The sequence below is a fragment of the Notolepis coatsorum genome (genome assembly GCF_963971535.1).
Source record: "Notolepis coatsorum genome assembly, chromosome: 5".
Taxonomy (NCBI): domain Eukaryota; kingdom Metazoa; phylum Chordata; class Actinopteri; order Aulopiformes; family Paralepididae; genus Notolepis; species Notolepis coatsorum.
Window position 1 is genome coordinate 172,819,204 of NC_140169.1, and position 18,715 is coordinate 172,837,918.

At 45.9% G+C, this 18,715-nt stretch overlaps 1 protein-coding gene across 1 annotated transcript in view; it reads right to left on the bottom strand.

The window, feature by feature from the left end:
• LOC311228465 (CLIP-associating protein 1-like) overlaps window positions 1-18,715 on the bottom strand; it is a 257,076-nt gene that overhangs the window by 48,435 nt on the left and 189,926 nt on the right. Inside the window, exons 15-18 of the mRNA XM_084314370.1 lie at window positions 16,949-17,113; window positions 10,367-10,528; window positions 6,937-6,999; window positions 5,047-5,150 (exon numbers count right to left, since the gene is read on the bottom strand). Of these exons, the coding sequence (XP_084170496.1) occupies window positions 5,047-5,150; window positions 6,937-6,999; window positions 10,367-10,528; window positions 16,949-17,113 (494 nt within the window). The remainder of the gene's footprint in view (window positions 1-5,046; window positions 5,151-6,936; window positions 7,000-10,366; window positions 10,529-16,948; window positions 17,114-18,715) is intronic.

Here is an 18,715-nt window from a genome sequence, read left to right on the forward strand (position 1 = left end):
TCAGTGGGTATAGGGGAGAGGTTGCTACTGCTGGGACACACCTCAGGCTCTGACAAGAGAGGTCTGGAGAGATTCACGGTATATTAACCCTTTCACTACCACACTACCAAATGGTTAACCCTTTCACTGCGACAATACGGAATGTTAACCCTTTCACTGACACGCGACATTACAGTTCTGTTCCATTAGGGGCTCTGCTTGGCATCACACTGCACTCCCTCGCGTACGTGCACGCGCACTGAATAAATTCCACAAATGTACCTTTAATACCAGTATTAGTCTGACCACACCCCTCATCAGCTTACCTTCATAAGCAGGTGTGTGGTCACCTGCTCTCCTCCTTCTCGCTTTCACCACAAGGAAGTGCCTCGGTAGTACCCCACTTGACGTGTTGTTAGTTGAAAAGAGTTGTGACGGGTTTACATTGTGCTTAATTTTTTCTTCTCTCACATCTGTTGTACAAGAAAAAGTTGGGTCATAATGTATTCCGCGGAGAGTAGACCCGCTAGACCTACTCTTCACCAGCGGTTCTCCATTCCCGCCTCCGTCGTGCGCTTCGGTGCTGGGCTGTTGCCACTCTCGTGGTTGCCGACCCAGCCCGGGAGACTGCCGGTGGATAGTTTGCCTCACCGAAGAGCCGAGGGTTCGGTGCCGTCGCTCCGGCGATGGCCTGATCTCGACTCTGGTTCCTCTGGTTCTGGGGAATCGGCCGTTGGTGAACGGGGGGTTGTCTTGGAGCCAGAGGATTTGCTCACGGGCCAGGGGACGAAACGGCGCTTCTGCCACCGCCGGCCCATCCACGACCGGAGGAGACGGTAGGGAACGTCGTGTCCAGCAGACTGTAACCTACCGTCCCTCCGGGGCTCCTCGGGGTGGCAAGACTCGAGCGGCGCGAGGTGGCAGACGCCGTTAAAGTGACTTTTTCCCCTCTGTGTCCCCTCTCCTCTACACCCTCCCCGGCCCCTCTATGATTTTGTGCCTTGACACGCTTTATTAGTTAATAAAAAAGTTCCCCGATGGAGGGGGACTGTGTTTTGGCCGAACAAACTGTGTGTTTCTTCAAACAATTTTATGGTGGGGTTGTGTATATATGAATCTGCCCTTTTACGTTGTGGGATGAGTCGTGTTGTGTTACGAGGTTAAGCAAGGTCTGCAACGTACACTCGGTAATAGGTTCTATTAGCTTGATGCTCCACATGCAGGTAGAAACTGGTGTTATTCCATTGCTTGAACTAAGTATATGTGTTTCACAATGCTGTGTTGTTTAGTTGCAGTAATACTCGTACACACACATTTCACGGCCTAGCCGTTTACTCTCGATCAGCGTTTTTTCCTATGTACGACATAGTCAACGGGTATAGGATTCACGCACAGGCGACTTGTGTTTTGTTGTAAAACCTTTACACATTTTTGTGGGTAGCGGACATTGTATTAGCTTTGCTATGCATTGCTTTCTACCGGAGGTTTTTCAAGATGGCTACGGTTGTTTTTCTGTGTGTAGGGATAAAGGGTGTTTTTTTCGGGAGGGGGTGTCGAATAAACCCCTCCTTTCCCACTTGATTGGTTTAGGGGATTTTTGATCTCTTCTGCTGAGCCAGTCAGGGCCAAGCCAGTGCTTGGCGGGGGGGGGGGGGGGGGGGGTATTCTACCGACTCCTATTACATGACAGGAGCCGGCAGGTTTCCCCGCCCGTTGTAGCGGTGTCTTAAAGATGTCGAGGTTAGGGCGTAGGGCTCACAGTTCTGCTGCGCCCGATTTATGTGTCAACTTGAGTCGATTGGTCATGTGACTCACAGTTGACATATCTTTTTCATGACTATGGACTCATGTGGGAAGGTGTTTCTGGGAGGGTCTGGTCTTACACTCTGATTAAAAAGAGTGACTGGATTAAAATCATGTGAAAACAGGTTTTTTACTCCCAGCTGTGCAGTTGGGTCATACGGGTGATGCTTTTTCTTTATTTTTATAAAGAGTTGGATGTGTCTATATGGATTGGAAATGAGGGTCCCTGATGGAAACAAGACTAACGTCTTTCTCAGGTCTGCCTCCCCTTAACCAATTGTGTGTATTGCCGTACTGGGTTGTACCCTTTCTGCGGTCTGTTGGGTAAACTTTTTCATTCATTCATTCATGGAGTTGATTGCATCTCGCCCCTCTTGTCGTTCCCCTGGGCGTCTTGGGGATTCAATATGGTGGTCTAAACGGCCTATTGTTGATGTGGGTATGTCAAAACGCACACATAGTGCTAGCTCAGGATGTGCTTTTGGGGCATTGGCTGACTGGCGCGCCTTGATTGCTTGGGGTTGAAACAGCGTTTTTATGAAGCAATTGGGATGGGGGTTTTTCCTCTTCCGACACCCTGTGTGGTTGTCGATGGGTTCCCGTTCATGTCAGGGGATGATGACGGAATGGGTCTGGACATATGGGGAAGGGTCTCACGCCCTAGGGGTGGGCCACCGGGCGCGGTTCGTACCGACACGTCTGGGTGGCGCCTTCTTTTTATGTTGGGATCAACACGCATATCTGCCCCTTCTCCTGGGGTTGGCAGGTCGGCGTGATTAGGGCACGGGACTGGTTCTGGTCGCGCTGGTCCAGATCAGTTGCACCCGTTGTCCGCTGGGGATGCAGATCTGCTGTTCTGGTACCCTGAGGGACTTGGGTTTTTTTCAGGGGGAAAAAATGCTAGGTCGGTCCGGGTGTCACAGGGTTGAGCGTTATGGAACCCTTGTTGGGTGCGTTGTATTCTGCACTGTCGTAATGGCTTACGGCCGTGCCAACCTGTACGCGCCCGATCTCGTCGGATCTCGGCCGCTGTGCAGGTTGGTCTTGGTTGGTACTTGGTTGGGTGACCTCCTGGGAATACCGAGTGCGGGGTGCTGGGGCTGGTCTTCCATTTTTTACGCTCTTCTCTTGCGCTTGGCGCAGAGGGGCCTGTTGGGGTGGTTTTAACCTCCTCGGGGGACCCTGTGCTCCCCGTATCACCGGGCCCGGTCCGGGGTAATGTTTCGTTGACCCGTAGGCCCGGGATAGCCCTGTTGGAAACCAGAACGCGGGCTGCGGCGGTGCCGCAGGTGTGTTTTTGGGGTTTCTTTCCTGAGGGGTTATGGGACCAACCATTGCATGGGGTAATGCCTAGGTGGTTGGTTCTCTGGTGTGTTACTGCAGTGTCAACTCCCGGTTCTGCGGTTGAGGGTGCCCCTGCACGTTCATGACGTCTGCCGATCGTATCGGCCTTCTCTGTGGAGGCTTGGTTATGCGACAACGCCAGCATACGCCCCTTCCGCCGGGGCGGCTGTGTTCAGCTGTCCTTTCTGGCGCCTGCCTCGTCCGCAGTCTCCAGGCTTGGGTTGACAGCCTGTTGCCTGGTCTTTTTCCCGGTGCACTGCCTGCTTCCGTTGGTTAACTCTTGTGTGTTACGACCATGCTGTCTGCCTGTTGCAGGGCCTGTGTTCCAGGCGGTGTACTGTTGGGGAGGACAGGGCCCGCTCGGCTGAGGGGCCTTTGTCCGAATACGCTGGCGATGTGGGGGGCGGGGTCACTAGGTGCCCACCTGGTGGGGTCTTGATGCTGGCATCATGGACTTCTCCGGGCCCCCATTCCAGGGAGTCCAGTCCTTTTGGTGGGTCTGGGTCTTCCTTCGCGCTCCGCTGCTACGGCCTTGCCACGGGGTTGGGTTTGCCCTTGATCCCGTGATTCTGGGGGCAGTAAAGAGGTTGTTTCCTACGTTCGTTCCCGAGTGGCATGCGGGTTGTGCGTGGGTGTAGTCGTGGGGTCAAGCCACGGTCTGCTCACCCTGTGCGTTGAGTTGCTTGAGTGCCTCTTCGCGCGGTCGGGTCCGTCGCCCTCTCGGTAAACCTCTAATAGGGAGGGTGCCCTCCATTAGGGGGGGCCCTCCCTGTTCTGTTGGTTGTGGGGGGCCTTCAGCGGGGTGTATTTGTCAGCCAGCGGCTCCGCTTGGCCTCCCTTTGTGCAGTGTGATGCCAAGCAGAGCCCCTAATGGAACAGAACGTTAGGTTATAACTATAACCAAGTTCTGTTAATTAGGGGTGACGCTTGGCATCAGACGGCCGCTGCAGCCCTTGACCTCACCTTGTGGTGAAAGCTTGGGAAGGACGAGAGCAGGTGACCACACACCTGCTTATGAAGGTAAGCTGATGAGGGGTGTGGTCAGACTAATACTGGTATTAAAGGTACATTTGTGGAATTTATTCAGTGCGCGTGCACGTACGCGAGGGAGTGCAGTGTGATGCCAAGCGTCACCCCTAATTAACAGAACTTTGTTATAGTTATAACCTAACGTTTCTACCTTTAAGGAAAGGATATGTGCACTTTTCCCTGCACCAATGTGTTGAATATCTTCTCTATTATTCATTCAATCTTTATTTCAACTCGAACATGTGTTGAGGGCAAGCCCTCGTTTCCAATGACATTCAACATACAAACATAATAATAAAGACAAGATAAATACAATAAATATACAATATACAATAAGTACAATCACAATAGAATGTATACAATCAATTAAAAATAATTACAGATTATGGTGGAATGGTTGGTGATTAAGGATTTAAAACTAACCAAAAGATACCAAAGTATTGAGTTTTAGAGTTTGTTATAATATGATGTTCCCATGTGTCAGGAGCACAGCGGCTAAACACAGATTCCCCAAGTGCAGTACAAACTCATTGGAACGTGTACTATATGGTCCAGATGTCCACTCCAGCTGAGAAACAAGATAAATTGGGCAACTCCAATTATGGTTTTATATAGAAACTGATGCCAATGCAGCTCGCCTCTCTACCAGGGAGGACCACCCAACCCTACTTATACAGGACACAATGGTGAGCACCATAACTACTGTATCACCAGTGAAAGTGCCATAACGATCACCAGTGAAAGTGCCATAACTATCACCAGTGAAAGCACCATAACTATTACCAGTGAAAGCGCCATAACTATCACCAGTGAAAGCGCCATAACTATCACCAGTGAAAGCCGCGGAAGAGTGGAAGGCCGTCCCTCATATATATGTCTATATTGACCTACCAGAGCATCAGCGACTGCTGCCTGGACCTCGCTACTGGTGTTGAGGACCCTCATGGCGTTCACCGACGCAGAGATCCGAGCCTGGTGGATCAAACTATAGCGATCTGGTGGAGAGGAGAGGAGAGGAGAGGAGAGGAGAGGAGAGGAGAGGAGAGGAGAGGAGAGGAGAGGAGAGGAGAGGAGAGGAGAGTAGAATAGAATAGAATAGAATAGAATAGAATAGAAGAGAGGAGAGGAGAGGAGAGGAGAGGAGAGGAGAGGAGAGGAGGAGAGAAAAGAAGAGAGGAGAAGAGAATAGAATAGAAGAGAAGAGAGGAGAGGAGAGGAGGAGAGGAAAGGAGAGGTAGGGGAAGACAAACAGTGAGTAGAGTTTAGGGGGAACATTAAAGGTGAACTTACCTTAAAGGATAACTCCACTATTTTGGGAAATTAGCTTATTTAACATCTTCCCTGGAGTTAGACAAGAAGATGCATACCTTTTTTGTCTCTGTGCGTGCATTTTAGCTTTGGGAATAGATGCTCCGTTAGCATAGCTTAGCTTCATCACTGGAAGTGAGGCAGGACAGTAGCCTTACAGTGCCTTACAGTGTATTGCAAGGTCTGACATTGACCAAACTTGATATGCATGACCTTGGTGGGCTCTAGGTCAACTCCTGAAAAGGGGGTCAATGTCAGACTTTGCAATCAAAAGTTAGGGGGCTAATAACCCTTGCCATAATTTCAGTGCGCCCCTAACTTTTGATTGCAAGGTCTGACATTGACCCCCTTTTCAGGAGTTGACCTAGAGCCCACCAAGGTCATGCATATCAAGTTTGGTCAATGTCAGACCTTGCAATACACTGTAAGGCACTGTAAGGCTACTGTCCTGCCTCACTTCCAGTGATGAAGCTAAGCTATGCTAACGGAGCATCTATTCCCAAAGCTAAAATGCACGCACAGAGACAAAAAAGGTATGCATCTTCTTGTCTAACTCCAGGGAAGATGTTAAATAAGCTAATTTCCCAAAATAGTGGAGTTATCCTTTAACAGAGAGAGACAACGCATGCTCTCCTCAGTAATCCTACATATAGGGGTTTACAGCTGCTTCATACAAACCACATGTGATGTGACTACAATAGAATGTGAATGAATGGAGGGGGAAAGAAAACACCAAAGAAAAAGTAGCTACTTCAGTCTCAACCAGTGAGAGCAAAATCACAAGGAAATAATGGTACTGTACGATAGAAAAAGCTCAAAAAAGAACAGAACCAAAAGCACAAACTAACAGAGTTGTCTTATAGGAATTCAGCAGAATTCTGAGCATGGAGGTGTAATTAATAGAGACAGCGCTTCAAATGTTTCAATGGATGATCTCAAAATGGAAGAGGACGATGGCACAAACCAAAACAAAATAAAAAGCTCCTCCCACAGAAATGAACAGCTGAAGAACAAAACTTTTTAAAAGCAAATGTGAACGACACGACCGGAAAATATGACACGACTGAAGACATCAAAAGGTAAAACAAACAGGCAGAAACTGGAGCGGGGGCCGAGACCAAACAGCCGACGGTCCCAATCCAAGCGGATCTGGCAGCTGGGTGAAATTAATATGCAATAAAAGCCACTGAAACGTCACAGGTTTGACGGTGACAAAATGTCCTCCTTTACATGTGTAACATCTAGTCTCACCTCGCCTGTATACCGAAACACACTAGAGTACACTGGAGGGAAGTGCAAAGACAAGGAAAGATGGATATTCTTTTATTTTTTTGGGTTGTTGTTCTTTGCCACATGACTTTACGGCACCACGGAAGCATGCTGGCATGGACGTGCCACTAAGTTGGGAGAGGGTAGTGTGGGGTGGGAGGGGAGGGGAGGGGAAGGGGGGTTAGGGTTGGGCATGCAGGTCACCTGACTGGCCGTGGGGGTCGGCTGTGGAGAGAGCGCTGGTGGAGCGGGAGTGACGTCGGGAAGCTGCGGGAGGAGGGACAGGAGGGGTGGGTGACACCCCGGACCCAGGAGTTAGTGACAGACGCTGCAGGCTGAACATCCATCTGGTCAAAAGGTAGACACTAGACTAGACAGTGGCCTTTTTCACACCACTCTGCTGATCGGTATCCACTGCCGGCCTGAGGTTTGTAAAGCTCATACTGCCTAGTGCCTACTGTTTAGTAGGTGTTGTTTGTAAAGCTCATACTGCCTAGTGCCTACTGTTTAGTAGGTGTTGTTTGTAAAGCTCATACTGCCTAGTGCCTACTGTTTAGTAGGTGTTGTTTGTAAAGCTCATACTGCCTAGTGCCTACTGTTTAGTAGGTGTTGTTTGTAAAGCTCATACTGCCTAGTGCCTATACTGTTTAGTAGGTGTTTTCTGTACAATAGCTTGAAACAAGTCGAAGTTTAATACCAGAAAAAAACGCCACAAAAATGTTAAAAGTGGGAAAAAGTTAAACACATCACACTGGAGCTCGCAACACTAAAGGAACAGTTAGTCGATTATTAGTCTTAGGTTTTTGTCAATGAATCCATTTCCAATATGTATAATTGCACCTCCCACATTTGTATCCATGAATGCAAAGGTGCAGAAGGAGCTCTTCCAATAATGCATGTTAAGGACCACGGCAAATGTATGAATAGCAGTGCGATGCCACAGAAGGGATTATCATTTTCCAAGAAACTCGTTGAGCGATAAAAAAAATAAATACCAGCCAACTAATTGACAAAGTGGGTGCAGCCCTAGAGACGGCACATGTTAAAGTGTTGATCGTTCTTGATCTGTATCACTACCATCTACCATTTAGGTTGTACGCAGCGTGAGCGTTCAGAAGTCCGTACGTGTCTTGAACCTGCTGCAGCCGGGGGCGCGGCGTAGTCAAACCTATATGTATAGTGTGAGTTTGGTTTAGGAGACCAGTGCATTCATCTACATTGAGTGACCAATCCCGGGTTGGAGGGTAAGGGTAAATGTCCTGTATACCCGCAACCTACGCGTCTATTCGAATACCAACCGGTTCATGCTTCCGCGTTCGCGTTTTGCGAATCTGATTGGCCACTGCCGTTTCTGGTGCGATCTGATTGGCCACGGACGTTTCTGGTCATGTGACATGTGTGCCCAATCGCGTGACGCGCCCATTTCCGCCTCGACCAGCAGCAAACTACCTAACACCTAGTTTATCACTGGTTAAGCTTAGGCGACTCTGTCGAAGTTGGTTAAGGTTAGAGTTTGGAATCAGGGCTGGCGTTCTATCGCCATGCTCTAAGACAAACTCTAACCTTAACCAACTTCGAAAGAGTGCCTAAGCTTAACCGTGAAAGAACTTGCCGTCACACGATTGGTGCGACCAGAAACAGCAGTGGCCAATCAGAGCGCAAAACGCGAACGCGGAAGCATGAACCGGTTGGTATTCGAATACAGGCACCCCTGACCTATTCCACCATCTTTGGCGGCGTTATTAAGACAAAGCAAGTGGGCTTTTCTGACGTCACTTCGAGCGAGGCCACGGCGCATAAAGTATAGACGACTGAGCGGCGTTGCTGAAACGCGGCACTGTCAGTTAGAGAGATCACCGTGACGCTGACGTCTACTATCAGGCCGTTCTGCCTCTTCAGCCTCCGTCGCTTCATCCAGATTTATCATCCAAGAAAACCTTTAAAGGTGGAGCCTGCGATGCCGCCAAAAAACGACCTGGGGGGCGGCGAGAGAGCCCTGCTTGGTATTGCAAACCGAGACCAACACACGACTAGACCAAAGCAAAGAATGTAAACAAAGTGTAACACCTAGCGGGGCCCTTTTGCCTAAAGGTCGCTGTTTGACGGCGTTACAGATTCTACCTTTAATCAAGGCATACATACTTAAAATACACGTTCGTCAAAACACCACTTTCGTATATATATAACATATATAAAATACATAAAATACAACTAAAATCAAGACACAGAAAAAAAACATTAGAAGACAGACAGATAGACAGATAGACAGACAGACAGATAGACAGACAGACAGATAGACAGATAGACGATGCAGTGCAGTGCAGTGTTCTCCTCTAGTTGGCACATGCAGAGGGAACGGCAGGCAGAGAGAGGAAGGGACAGGGGATTGAAACCCATAGCTAGGACTGAAGAGAACCCCCGTGAACACCAAGTGCAAAAGAAAGGAGTGGGGCTGTTTGTACCAGGACCGGGCGGGTTCTGGTGAGGACTCCACCATATGGACACAATATCATATTTATATGTATCATATACAGGCAGCAGCTCGATGAATTAGAATATTGTGGAAAAGTTATTTTATTTCAGTAATTCAATTCAAAAAGTGAAACTCTCGTAGATTATAGATTCATTACACACAAAGTGAAATATTTCAAGCCTTTATTTGTTTTAATTTTGATGATTATGTCTTACAGCTCATGAAACCTCAAAAGTCTGTATCGCCAATACATTTTTTTTAAATAGATGTATTTTTCTTTTGTATATAGAAATGTCGGCCTTTCTGAAAAGTATGTTTATGTATGTTCACTCAGTACTTGGTTGGGGCTCCTTTTGCACAAATGACTGCATCAATACAGCGAAACATATTGACTTTTCCACGATATTCTAATTTATTGAGCTGCACCTGTATATATCTGTCCACACCTGTCTGAATATAATATATAATCCTTTTTACATACCTGTATATATATCATATATATATATATATCTGTACATATCCCTTACATATCTTACTAGTTATACCGCTGGCCAGTTTTACTTACTACCATAGTGTTTTTATACCTGTATCTGCCTGCTATGCTTCCATAACCCAATGACATAACACCACTGCCCCATTGGACTTTCCAATGATGACTGGGCTTGAGTGACACTCGTCTTGGCCCGCCCATTTTGTCCGGTCTTTATAAAATCCTTGAGCAACATAGGGCCAACATAACCTTAACGCTTTCACTACCACACTACAGAAGGTTATCCCGTTCACTACCACACTACAAATGATAAACACTTTCACTACCACACTACAGAAGGTTAAATAAGTTCTCACACTACAGTACATCTTCTAATCAAGCAGTGCAGCGTGCAATGTAAGCTTGAACCTAAAACTAAACTAAACTTGCACAAGTGTAGCAGCTCTGGTAAATCCGACAGGCTTGTGGGTCCGCCAGTCTCATTCATTGTGTGTATTTTATATAAAATGTCCACATTGTAACATTTGCGATATAGATACTGTTACTCCTTAATAACACGATGTCACACCACTATGAATCGGATGCACCGTTCAGCACCGAGATCCAGGTCGGGACTTGCTCCTTGGGCCGAGGACGGGCTTTACCTAGAGGAGCCGAGCGGTACTACTCACCCAGAGGAGTGAAGCCCCGCGCAGGGCTGGTGTCGCGGCTGCTCTCGCGACTGGTGTCGCGGCTGCACCCCTGACTCATGCTGGGGCGCGGGATGCGGCTCCGGGCTAGCGTGCGGTAGGAAGGGAGAGCAGCAGGGAGAAGAGCTTTACCACACAGCCTGGCTGTCAGGATGACATGGGGGAGGAGGTTAGTGGGGAGGTGGGGGTGGCGGGTGTGGTGGGGGGGTAGAGAGAGGGACAAAGAGAGAGAGAGAGAGAGAGAGAGAGAAATACAGAGACACAGAGATAGAGGAACAGAAACAAAGATACAGAGAGACACAGAAAGAGAGAGAGAGAAAAGGAGATAAAGAAAGACACAGGGGAGGAGAGAGGGAGAAATAGCGAGAGACAGAGAGCCAGCGACAGTACAGGATGTGAGTATATTAATCTGACAGCAGACAGTAGGTGATGGTTAGATACATTACAGAGAGCAGCAAGTCTGAAGCTCTTTGTTATTTCACGACAAAACATTACATTACCTGAAAAGGAATTACTGTGTTTGTAACGTATTTAAAAATAAAAATAAAAAAATTATAATAAGAATAAAAAAGGGTAAACAGAAACAAAACTGAAAATGGCTTCGAAGGGGAATTCCACAAACATTATGTTGTAATTCTGCAAAAGTAGACATTTTCCTAAAATGTGCGTTTTTTTTTATTATGAGCTCTAAGTAAGGAAAATTAAATATGGGGACATCCTCGAACAGTTTTGAAAATAATTCTAGATGTTTAACATAGGCACCAGATTATTACTGCCCATAACATTTTCTTTCAACCAACTCAGGCAATGCAATTTTTTGGAAAACATCTTCTATTGCGGAGTTACCAAGTAAAAGTCAGTTTCGGTGGAATTCCTCTTTAAACAATAAAAAAATATATATAATAATAATGTAAAACCACCAAGACAGAAAACAGCAAAAAATTCCACAGACATTATGTTTTCAATTTAGTTTAACAAACAAGGACAAAGCACAGAATCAACAATTGCTTTAACAGAAATATTAATCATGGCACTAACACAATGCAAAGCATCTAACACATCCTCTTTTGCAATTAGCTAGCATTAGCATTAACATTAGCTACCAAAAATACGAGTTAATGTCATCTACCAAATGTTTCAGCTAACTACTGTTAATCAAATAATTAACACTAACTAGCATTAGCTGTAACATTTTGTAGCTTACAAAGCAGCTCTAATGTTTAATGGCTAATGTTAGTGCTAATGCTAGCTACTAGCAAAAGAGGATGCTATCACTTTGCATTGTGGGATAGATGGCCTCACACATGGGGACAGCCATTGTTAAATACCTACGTTGTGATATCCCTGCTTACAACCCTAATCTGGATTGTATTGATCATATAAGTGTGGGATATATTCACATACATTCTTGAAGGCAGTCATTTGTAGATGGAAGATATACTTTGTGCAACATTCTTAACCCATCATAAATCAGAATGTAACTCTGTTCAACTGACTGTATTCTTGTTTTTTTTGTCTGTATGACTGTTTTTATTAATTTACTGTGGACTACAGGTGGAAATGAGCTTCTTGCTAGATATTGTTTACCACAAATAATGGATGTATGTGCACACTGACCAAACAAACTAAACCAAACTCCATTGTTTACTCCAACGTATGAGTGTGTTTCCTGGTGCCACGTTAACATTTTTGACAACGTCACACATGTATGTCCTGGAATGTCTCAAAGGCCACAGCGTAGAGGTGCTGCACGGGTTCATCTACTCCAGCAGTGAGTAAAGATATGAGGCCAATTGACTCCACTTGGCACCTTGCCGTGTTTTCACACAGGCTGGTGTGAAGTTGTCAGGTTGTTCACGTTTGTATGTACTATATCAGTGTGAGGAGAAATTCAGTATTCAGTGTCGGTATTCCATTGCTTTTGCAGAGTCAAATCACAGCCCTGTCCAGTTTTTGTGTAGATTTAATAATCACAATTAACTATTATATTAATAATAATTATTATTATTCTATTTACATTTTTGGGCTTCCTGTATTTTTTCACCCATCACAATTTAGTTATTATGCCAATTCCCTTCCTGGTCGTTGTACGCATTGCCCCACTGTCGGCCTGGGGAGGGTGTAGAACTACCACACGCCTCCTTCTTAACGTAACGTGTGCAGAGGTTCATGCTATTTCCCCCAGATCCCCTCCCTGCTGAACAGGCGCCCGGACCGACCAGTAGGAGTCACAGTTTACAACGACCAGGACACATACCCCACCGGCTTCCCACCCGCTAACACTGCCAATTGTGTTAGTAGGGACAACTGACCAAGCCGGAGGTACCGCTAACAGCTGGATTCGATCCCAGAGTCTCTGCGGTGGTAGGCGAGTGCTTAGTCCATTGCGCTACCCAGCCGCCCACAATTAACAATTATGATTAATTATTTTACCCGCTGGTTCCAAGGAGGAATGCTAACAAGTATGGAAGACCAGGGCCCTCATTTATCAATAATGCGTAGAAAGTGTTCTATTTTCGTTCCTAAGCACCGAAAAATCGGGATTTATCAACCGTGCATGCACAGGTCGTACGCACACTCCGTGTTGATAAATACCAATGTTCTTACTGTCTATGCTTGTGCATGATTGTAAGCATTGAACCGCCCCTAATTAACCATATGGTAATGAAACACCCCCATGGAATGTAGAATAATGGACTAAGCGGACTTGAGACTTCACTGAGAGCGAGTCCTCCGTGATCAATCTCGCTCTCAGTGAAGTTTCAACGGAGGTCATCTAACCAACAAATTGAAGCTAGAAAGCATTTCGTTGTGACCAATCTTATTTGGAAACATGACACACAAAATAATAGTACCGTATTTCGCTTTTTATTTTAAACAATATTTAATCGCGTTTGGAGGTGGGTGTTCTGCGTCTGCCCCCCGTGCCAAACAAGGAGGCCAACTGTGCTCTAAAGGGCTCTTGTTCGCACGTGAGCCCGTTATAATTACACTCCTGTTGGGTCGTTCGTTGGGTTGGTCAGAGACTGAATCATTAACTATGGCTTCAGTGGATAACCCCGATCACCTGCATTTAAGCGATATTTTAATTACAGATACCCCAGTAATTACATTACAATTTAATTCAATACAATGCGTGCCTTCCTCCCGGTCACCAGCAACGACATGTATCAGCCAAATGTGCATCGCAACATTGACTGAGTGGAATCCCTTTCTATTCACATAACTGAATTTGTGATGGAGCTTTGACAGCTACATGGGTGGTACAGTAACAGTCTATTGCTCGATCTATCTCCAATATATCACGATGGACCGTGCCGGTGGCCAAAGACCCGAGGGTGGAGAGGACTTGAATGTGTGCATGGGGATGGCATTTGTGCGTTTTGTTCCACACTTAATTTGGGTCCCAAATTGCGGTACAAATCAAGGAGAATGTGTCTCGGGTAGCGGACTCTAGTTAATTATGTTCATGAAAGTCCGTCTCATGTTGCAGTCTTCATATTCTACCGCTTGGTGACATGTACGCACGGTCGGAGCACAATCTCAAGCACACGTTAATTTTGATAAATCCCACACTTTGCATAGAAATTATCGTACGCGCGGTTTACGGACATATCTGTGCGTACGCAGCATTGATAAATGAGAGCCCAGGTGTGCTGATATGTTTCCTGTTATCATGCAGAACGTTGTCGACGAGAACATGCCTCGTACCGAAGGCAAATAACACCTACAGATGGTTAGAATAGCTGCATACACAATACACAATTATGTCTTATAATTATTATATATACAGACGCTCTGACCAATCACAAGGCTTTTGAATGACTTGCCGTCCATTCATGATCCTCTTGTGTGTCTTTGACACAGCAGCTGCGTGCTTATCACACACACACACACACACACACACACACACACACACACACACACACACACACACACACACACACACACACACACACACACACACACACACACACACACACACACACACACACACACACACACACACACACACACACACACACACACACACACACACACACACACACACACACACACACACACACACACACACACACATGCGCGGCACACCTGGTTGCCTGTACGCATGATGAGCATGATGAGTTTAAGCAGCTGGTGTGACGGCGATGTTACACAAGGACATCATCACGCTAATCATTCTAACGTCTCAGCTGCTCAGAGACTTCTCTAACTCCCACTGTGTGATCAGAGCCTGGTGAAGAAAAAAGAGATGGAACAGATGAAAGAAATCGAAACGTCAAAATGTGTTTTATGTGACGTGTTCTTTGTGTTAATATTATTAAGTATTGTGGTCTGGGAGTAATCTGCCGGTGTTATGTGTCCCCCGCCAGCTGTTGAGGAATCCCATTTGGTTGCCCCCCCAAACAATAACTTACACCTTGGTGAGAGCCAAGGGGCTGCAGCCCCCCACCCCTCTCCCCTCTTAACCCTTTCTTTCACTACCACACTACCAAAGGTTAACCTTTCACTACCACACTACCGAAGGTTAACCCTTTCACTACCACACTACCGAAGGTTAACCTTTCACTACCACACTACAGAAGGTTATACATTTTACTACCACACTACCGAAGGTTAACCTTTCACTACCACACTACAGAAGGTTAACATTTCACTACCACACTACCGAAGGTTAACCTTTCACTACCACACTACAGAAGGTTAACCTTTCACTACCACACTACCGAAGGTTAACCCTTTCACTACCACACTACCAAAGGTTAACCTTTCACTACCACAATACAGAAGGTTAACCTTTCACTACCACACTACCGAAGGTTAACCTTTCACTACCACACTACAGACGGTTAACCTTTCACTACCACACTACAGACGGTTAACCCTTTCACTACCACACTACCGAAGGTTAACCCTTTCACTACCACAATACAGACGGTTAACCCTTTCACTACCACACTACAGACGGTTAACCCTTTCACTACAGAAGGTTAACTATTTCACTACCACACTACAGAAGGTTAACCCTTTCACTACCACACTACAGACGGTTAACCCTTTCACTACCACACTACAGACGGTTAACCCTTTCACCACCACACTACAGACAGTTAACCCTTTCACTACCACACTACAGACGGTTAACCCTTTCACTACCACACTACCGAAGGTTAACCTTTCACTACCACAATACAGACGGTTAACCCTTTCACTACCACACTACCGAAGGTTAACCCTTTCACTGCCACAATACAGACGGTTAACCCTTTCACTACCACACTACAGATGGTTAACCCTTTCACTACAGAAGGTTAACTCTTTCACTACCACACTACAGAAGGTTAACCCTTTCACTACCACACTACAGACAGTTAACCATTTCACTACCACACTACAGACGGTTAACCCTTTCACTACCACACTACAGACAGTTAACCCTTTCACTACCACACTACATACGGTTAACCCTTTCACTACCACACTACCAAAGGTTAACCTTTCACTACCACACTACAGATGGTTAACCCTTTCACTACCACACTACCGAAGGTTAACCTTTCACTACCACACTACAGCCAGTTAACCCTTTCACTACCACACGACAGGCGGTTAACCCTTTCACTACCTCACTACCGAAGGTTAACCTTTCACTACCACACTACATACGGTTAACCCTTTCACTACCACACTACCGAAGGTTAACCCTTTCACTACCACACTACCGAAGGTTAACCTTTCACTACCACACTATATACAGTTAACCCTTTCACTACCACACTACCAAAGGTTAACCTTTCACTACCACACTATAGACGGTTAACCTTTCACTACCACACTACAGCCGGTTAACCCTTTCACTACCACACTACAGACGGGTAACCCTTTCACTACCACACTACCGAAGGATAACCTTTCACTACCACACTACAGACGGTTAACCTTTCACTACCACACTACATACGGTTAACCCTTTCACTACCACACTACCGAAGGTTAACCTTTCACTACCACACTACAGACGGTTAACCCTTTCACTACCACACTACCGAAGGTTAACCTTTCCCTACCACACTACCGAAGGTTAACCCTTTCACTACCACACTACCGAAGGTTAACCTTTCACTACCACACTATAGACGGTTAACATTTCACTACCACACTACAGACCGTTAACCCTTTCACTACCACACTACAGAAGGTTAACCTTTCACTAAAGGGTTAACCGTCTGTGGTGTGGTAGTGAAAGGGTTAACCTTCGGTAGTGTGGTAGTGAAAGGGTTAACCGTCTGTAGTGTGGTAGTGAAAGGGTTAACCTTCGGTAGTGTGGTAGTGAAAGGGTTAACCGTCTGTAGTGTGGTAGTGAAAGGGTTAAGCCGAGTGTCCCCTTCTCTCCCTCTGTGTCTCCCAGGTGGCCACTGGGAAACACTCCTCTCAGCCCAGCTCATTTAACCTACATGTATATTGTGTGTTTTCACTATTAAACCTATATATCGAATATCACGACGTCCGCGGCATAACAACGGGGTGGGTGAGTCCGGCTCCACCACCACCACACAGCCTTACCGAGGCCCATTCGGCTGGGGCTGGTTTCGCGGCTGCAGCCCTGGCTGCGGGGGATCTTGGTGCGCTTGTCGAGTGGCGTGCTGGTGGCCGAGACTGTCGCCCTGGGGATCCGTCCGTAGCTGCTGCCCAACAGCTTGGTGCCTGGAGAGCTGGAGCGACTGCCGGCTGCCGAGAGAAGGAGGGACACGGACACACGGACACACACACACACACACACACACGCACACACACGCACACACACACACGCACACACACACACACACACACACACACACACACACACACACACACACACACACACACACACACACACACACGCACACACAGAGACACACACAACACACACACACACACACACACACACACACACACACACCATAGTTGGAGAGTGAGCATAAGGATAAACTGGGATAAGGGTCAAAGAGTAATCCATCCTTCAACAACATGCAGAAATTAGGCTCAAAGCTGCGTTTCCTCACAGCGCCAGCCCTATGTTTTGGGAGACTACAATGGCATCTTAGCAGTGTTGGGAAGTAGTTACTGTAAAGTAGAATTTTTTTTATAGCATTTTCTTTACATTTTGCAACGGTTTTGGGCACTAGTTATAAACTAAATTCAAAGACAACTACTTTTGGTTATGGAGCTAAAGTAGTTATAAACTATATATATTTCCTTGGAAAAACTTGGAATCACTGTTTATTTACCTAATTTTATCCTGATTCCACTTCAAAAAACGGCACGCTGTCAAGGATTTACGTGCCCTGGCCTCTAAATTCAACAGACTTGACATTTATCGTAGTGTTGCTCTATACTGCATACTGTATACTGTATACCTACTATGTAACATTCCAGACTCCCAGATTTGAACATCTTCCACAATGAAATTGGGATGTAGTAGATTTTCCACAGAAACATCTTTCCCTTAGTTACTACAGTAGTTTGTTAAACTATAGTTTTAGACCAGTACCTCCAACACTGCACACAAGCAATGATGACACATCATATATGACCTACTCTTCCATTGTACCACATCATACAACACTCTCACTTAAAATATGGAAATAAAGTACTAATCGACTACAGGAAAAAAAGCCAATGTCATAGCCATAAGTAATATATTTTCATGTTCTAACATGTGTACGTATTACAAATAAATAAGTACATACATTTGTACGTTACATATAAACTTTTTTCAGAAAAAAGTTCCCCTGCTGGTGATCAAACCTTAACCAAAACCATTAAGCGGATGTTAAAACTAACTTTAACACTAACTGTAATCATAGTTAGAGAGCGGTGAGAACACTCGCCTGGTGACTGCAATAATTGTTGGTTCAACTCGTGGCTGCAGGCTTTGTTTTGGACTTTTGTCGATACAATATGTAAATATATTACTTATGGCTATAACATAACGTACATTATTTACCTTTTTTCCTGTGGTCGATTAGTACTTTATTTATATTATCTGATGAGACCGTGTTGAACAATACCTTATACAATACCTGCAGTATAAGGTATTGTAGTGCTTTTGGCGGATTTAATGGCGGATGGAGTTACGACGAGTGGGGTCCACACCATGAGGCGATGATGTTATAGGAAAGTTTCAAACTTCACAGGACACCAAAATGAGACTTCAGCTTTGAACGGACAAACAGATAAGAGACAAATACATCGTGGCAGAAAGACAAGGAGGGGCTCTGGGATCCAGGTTCTAGCTAACGGTGCTGTGACCAGGAGGAGCTCTGGGATCCAGGTTCTAGCTAACGGTGC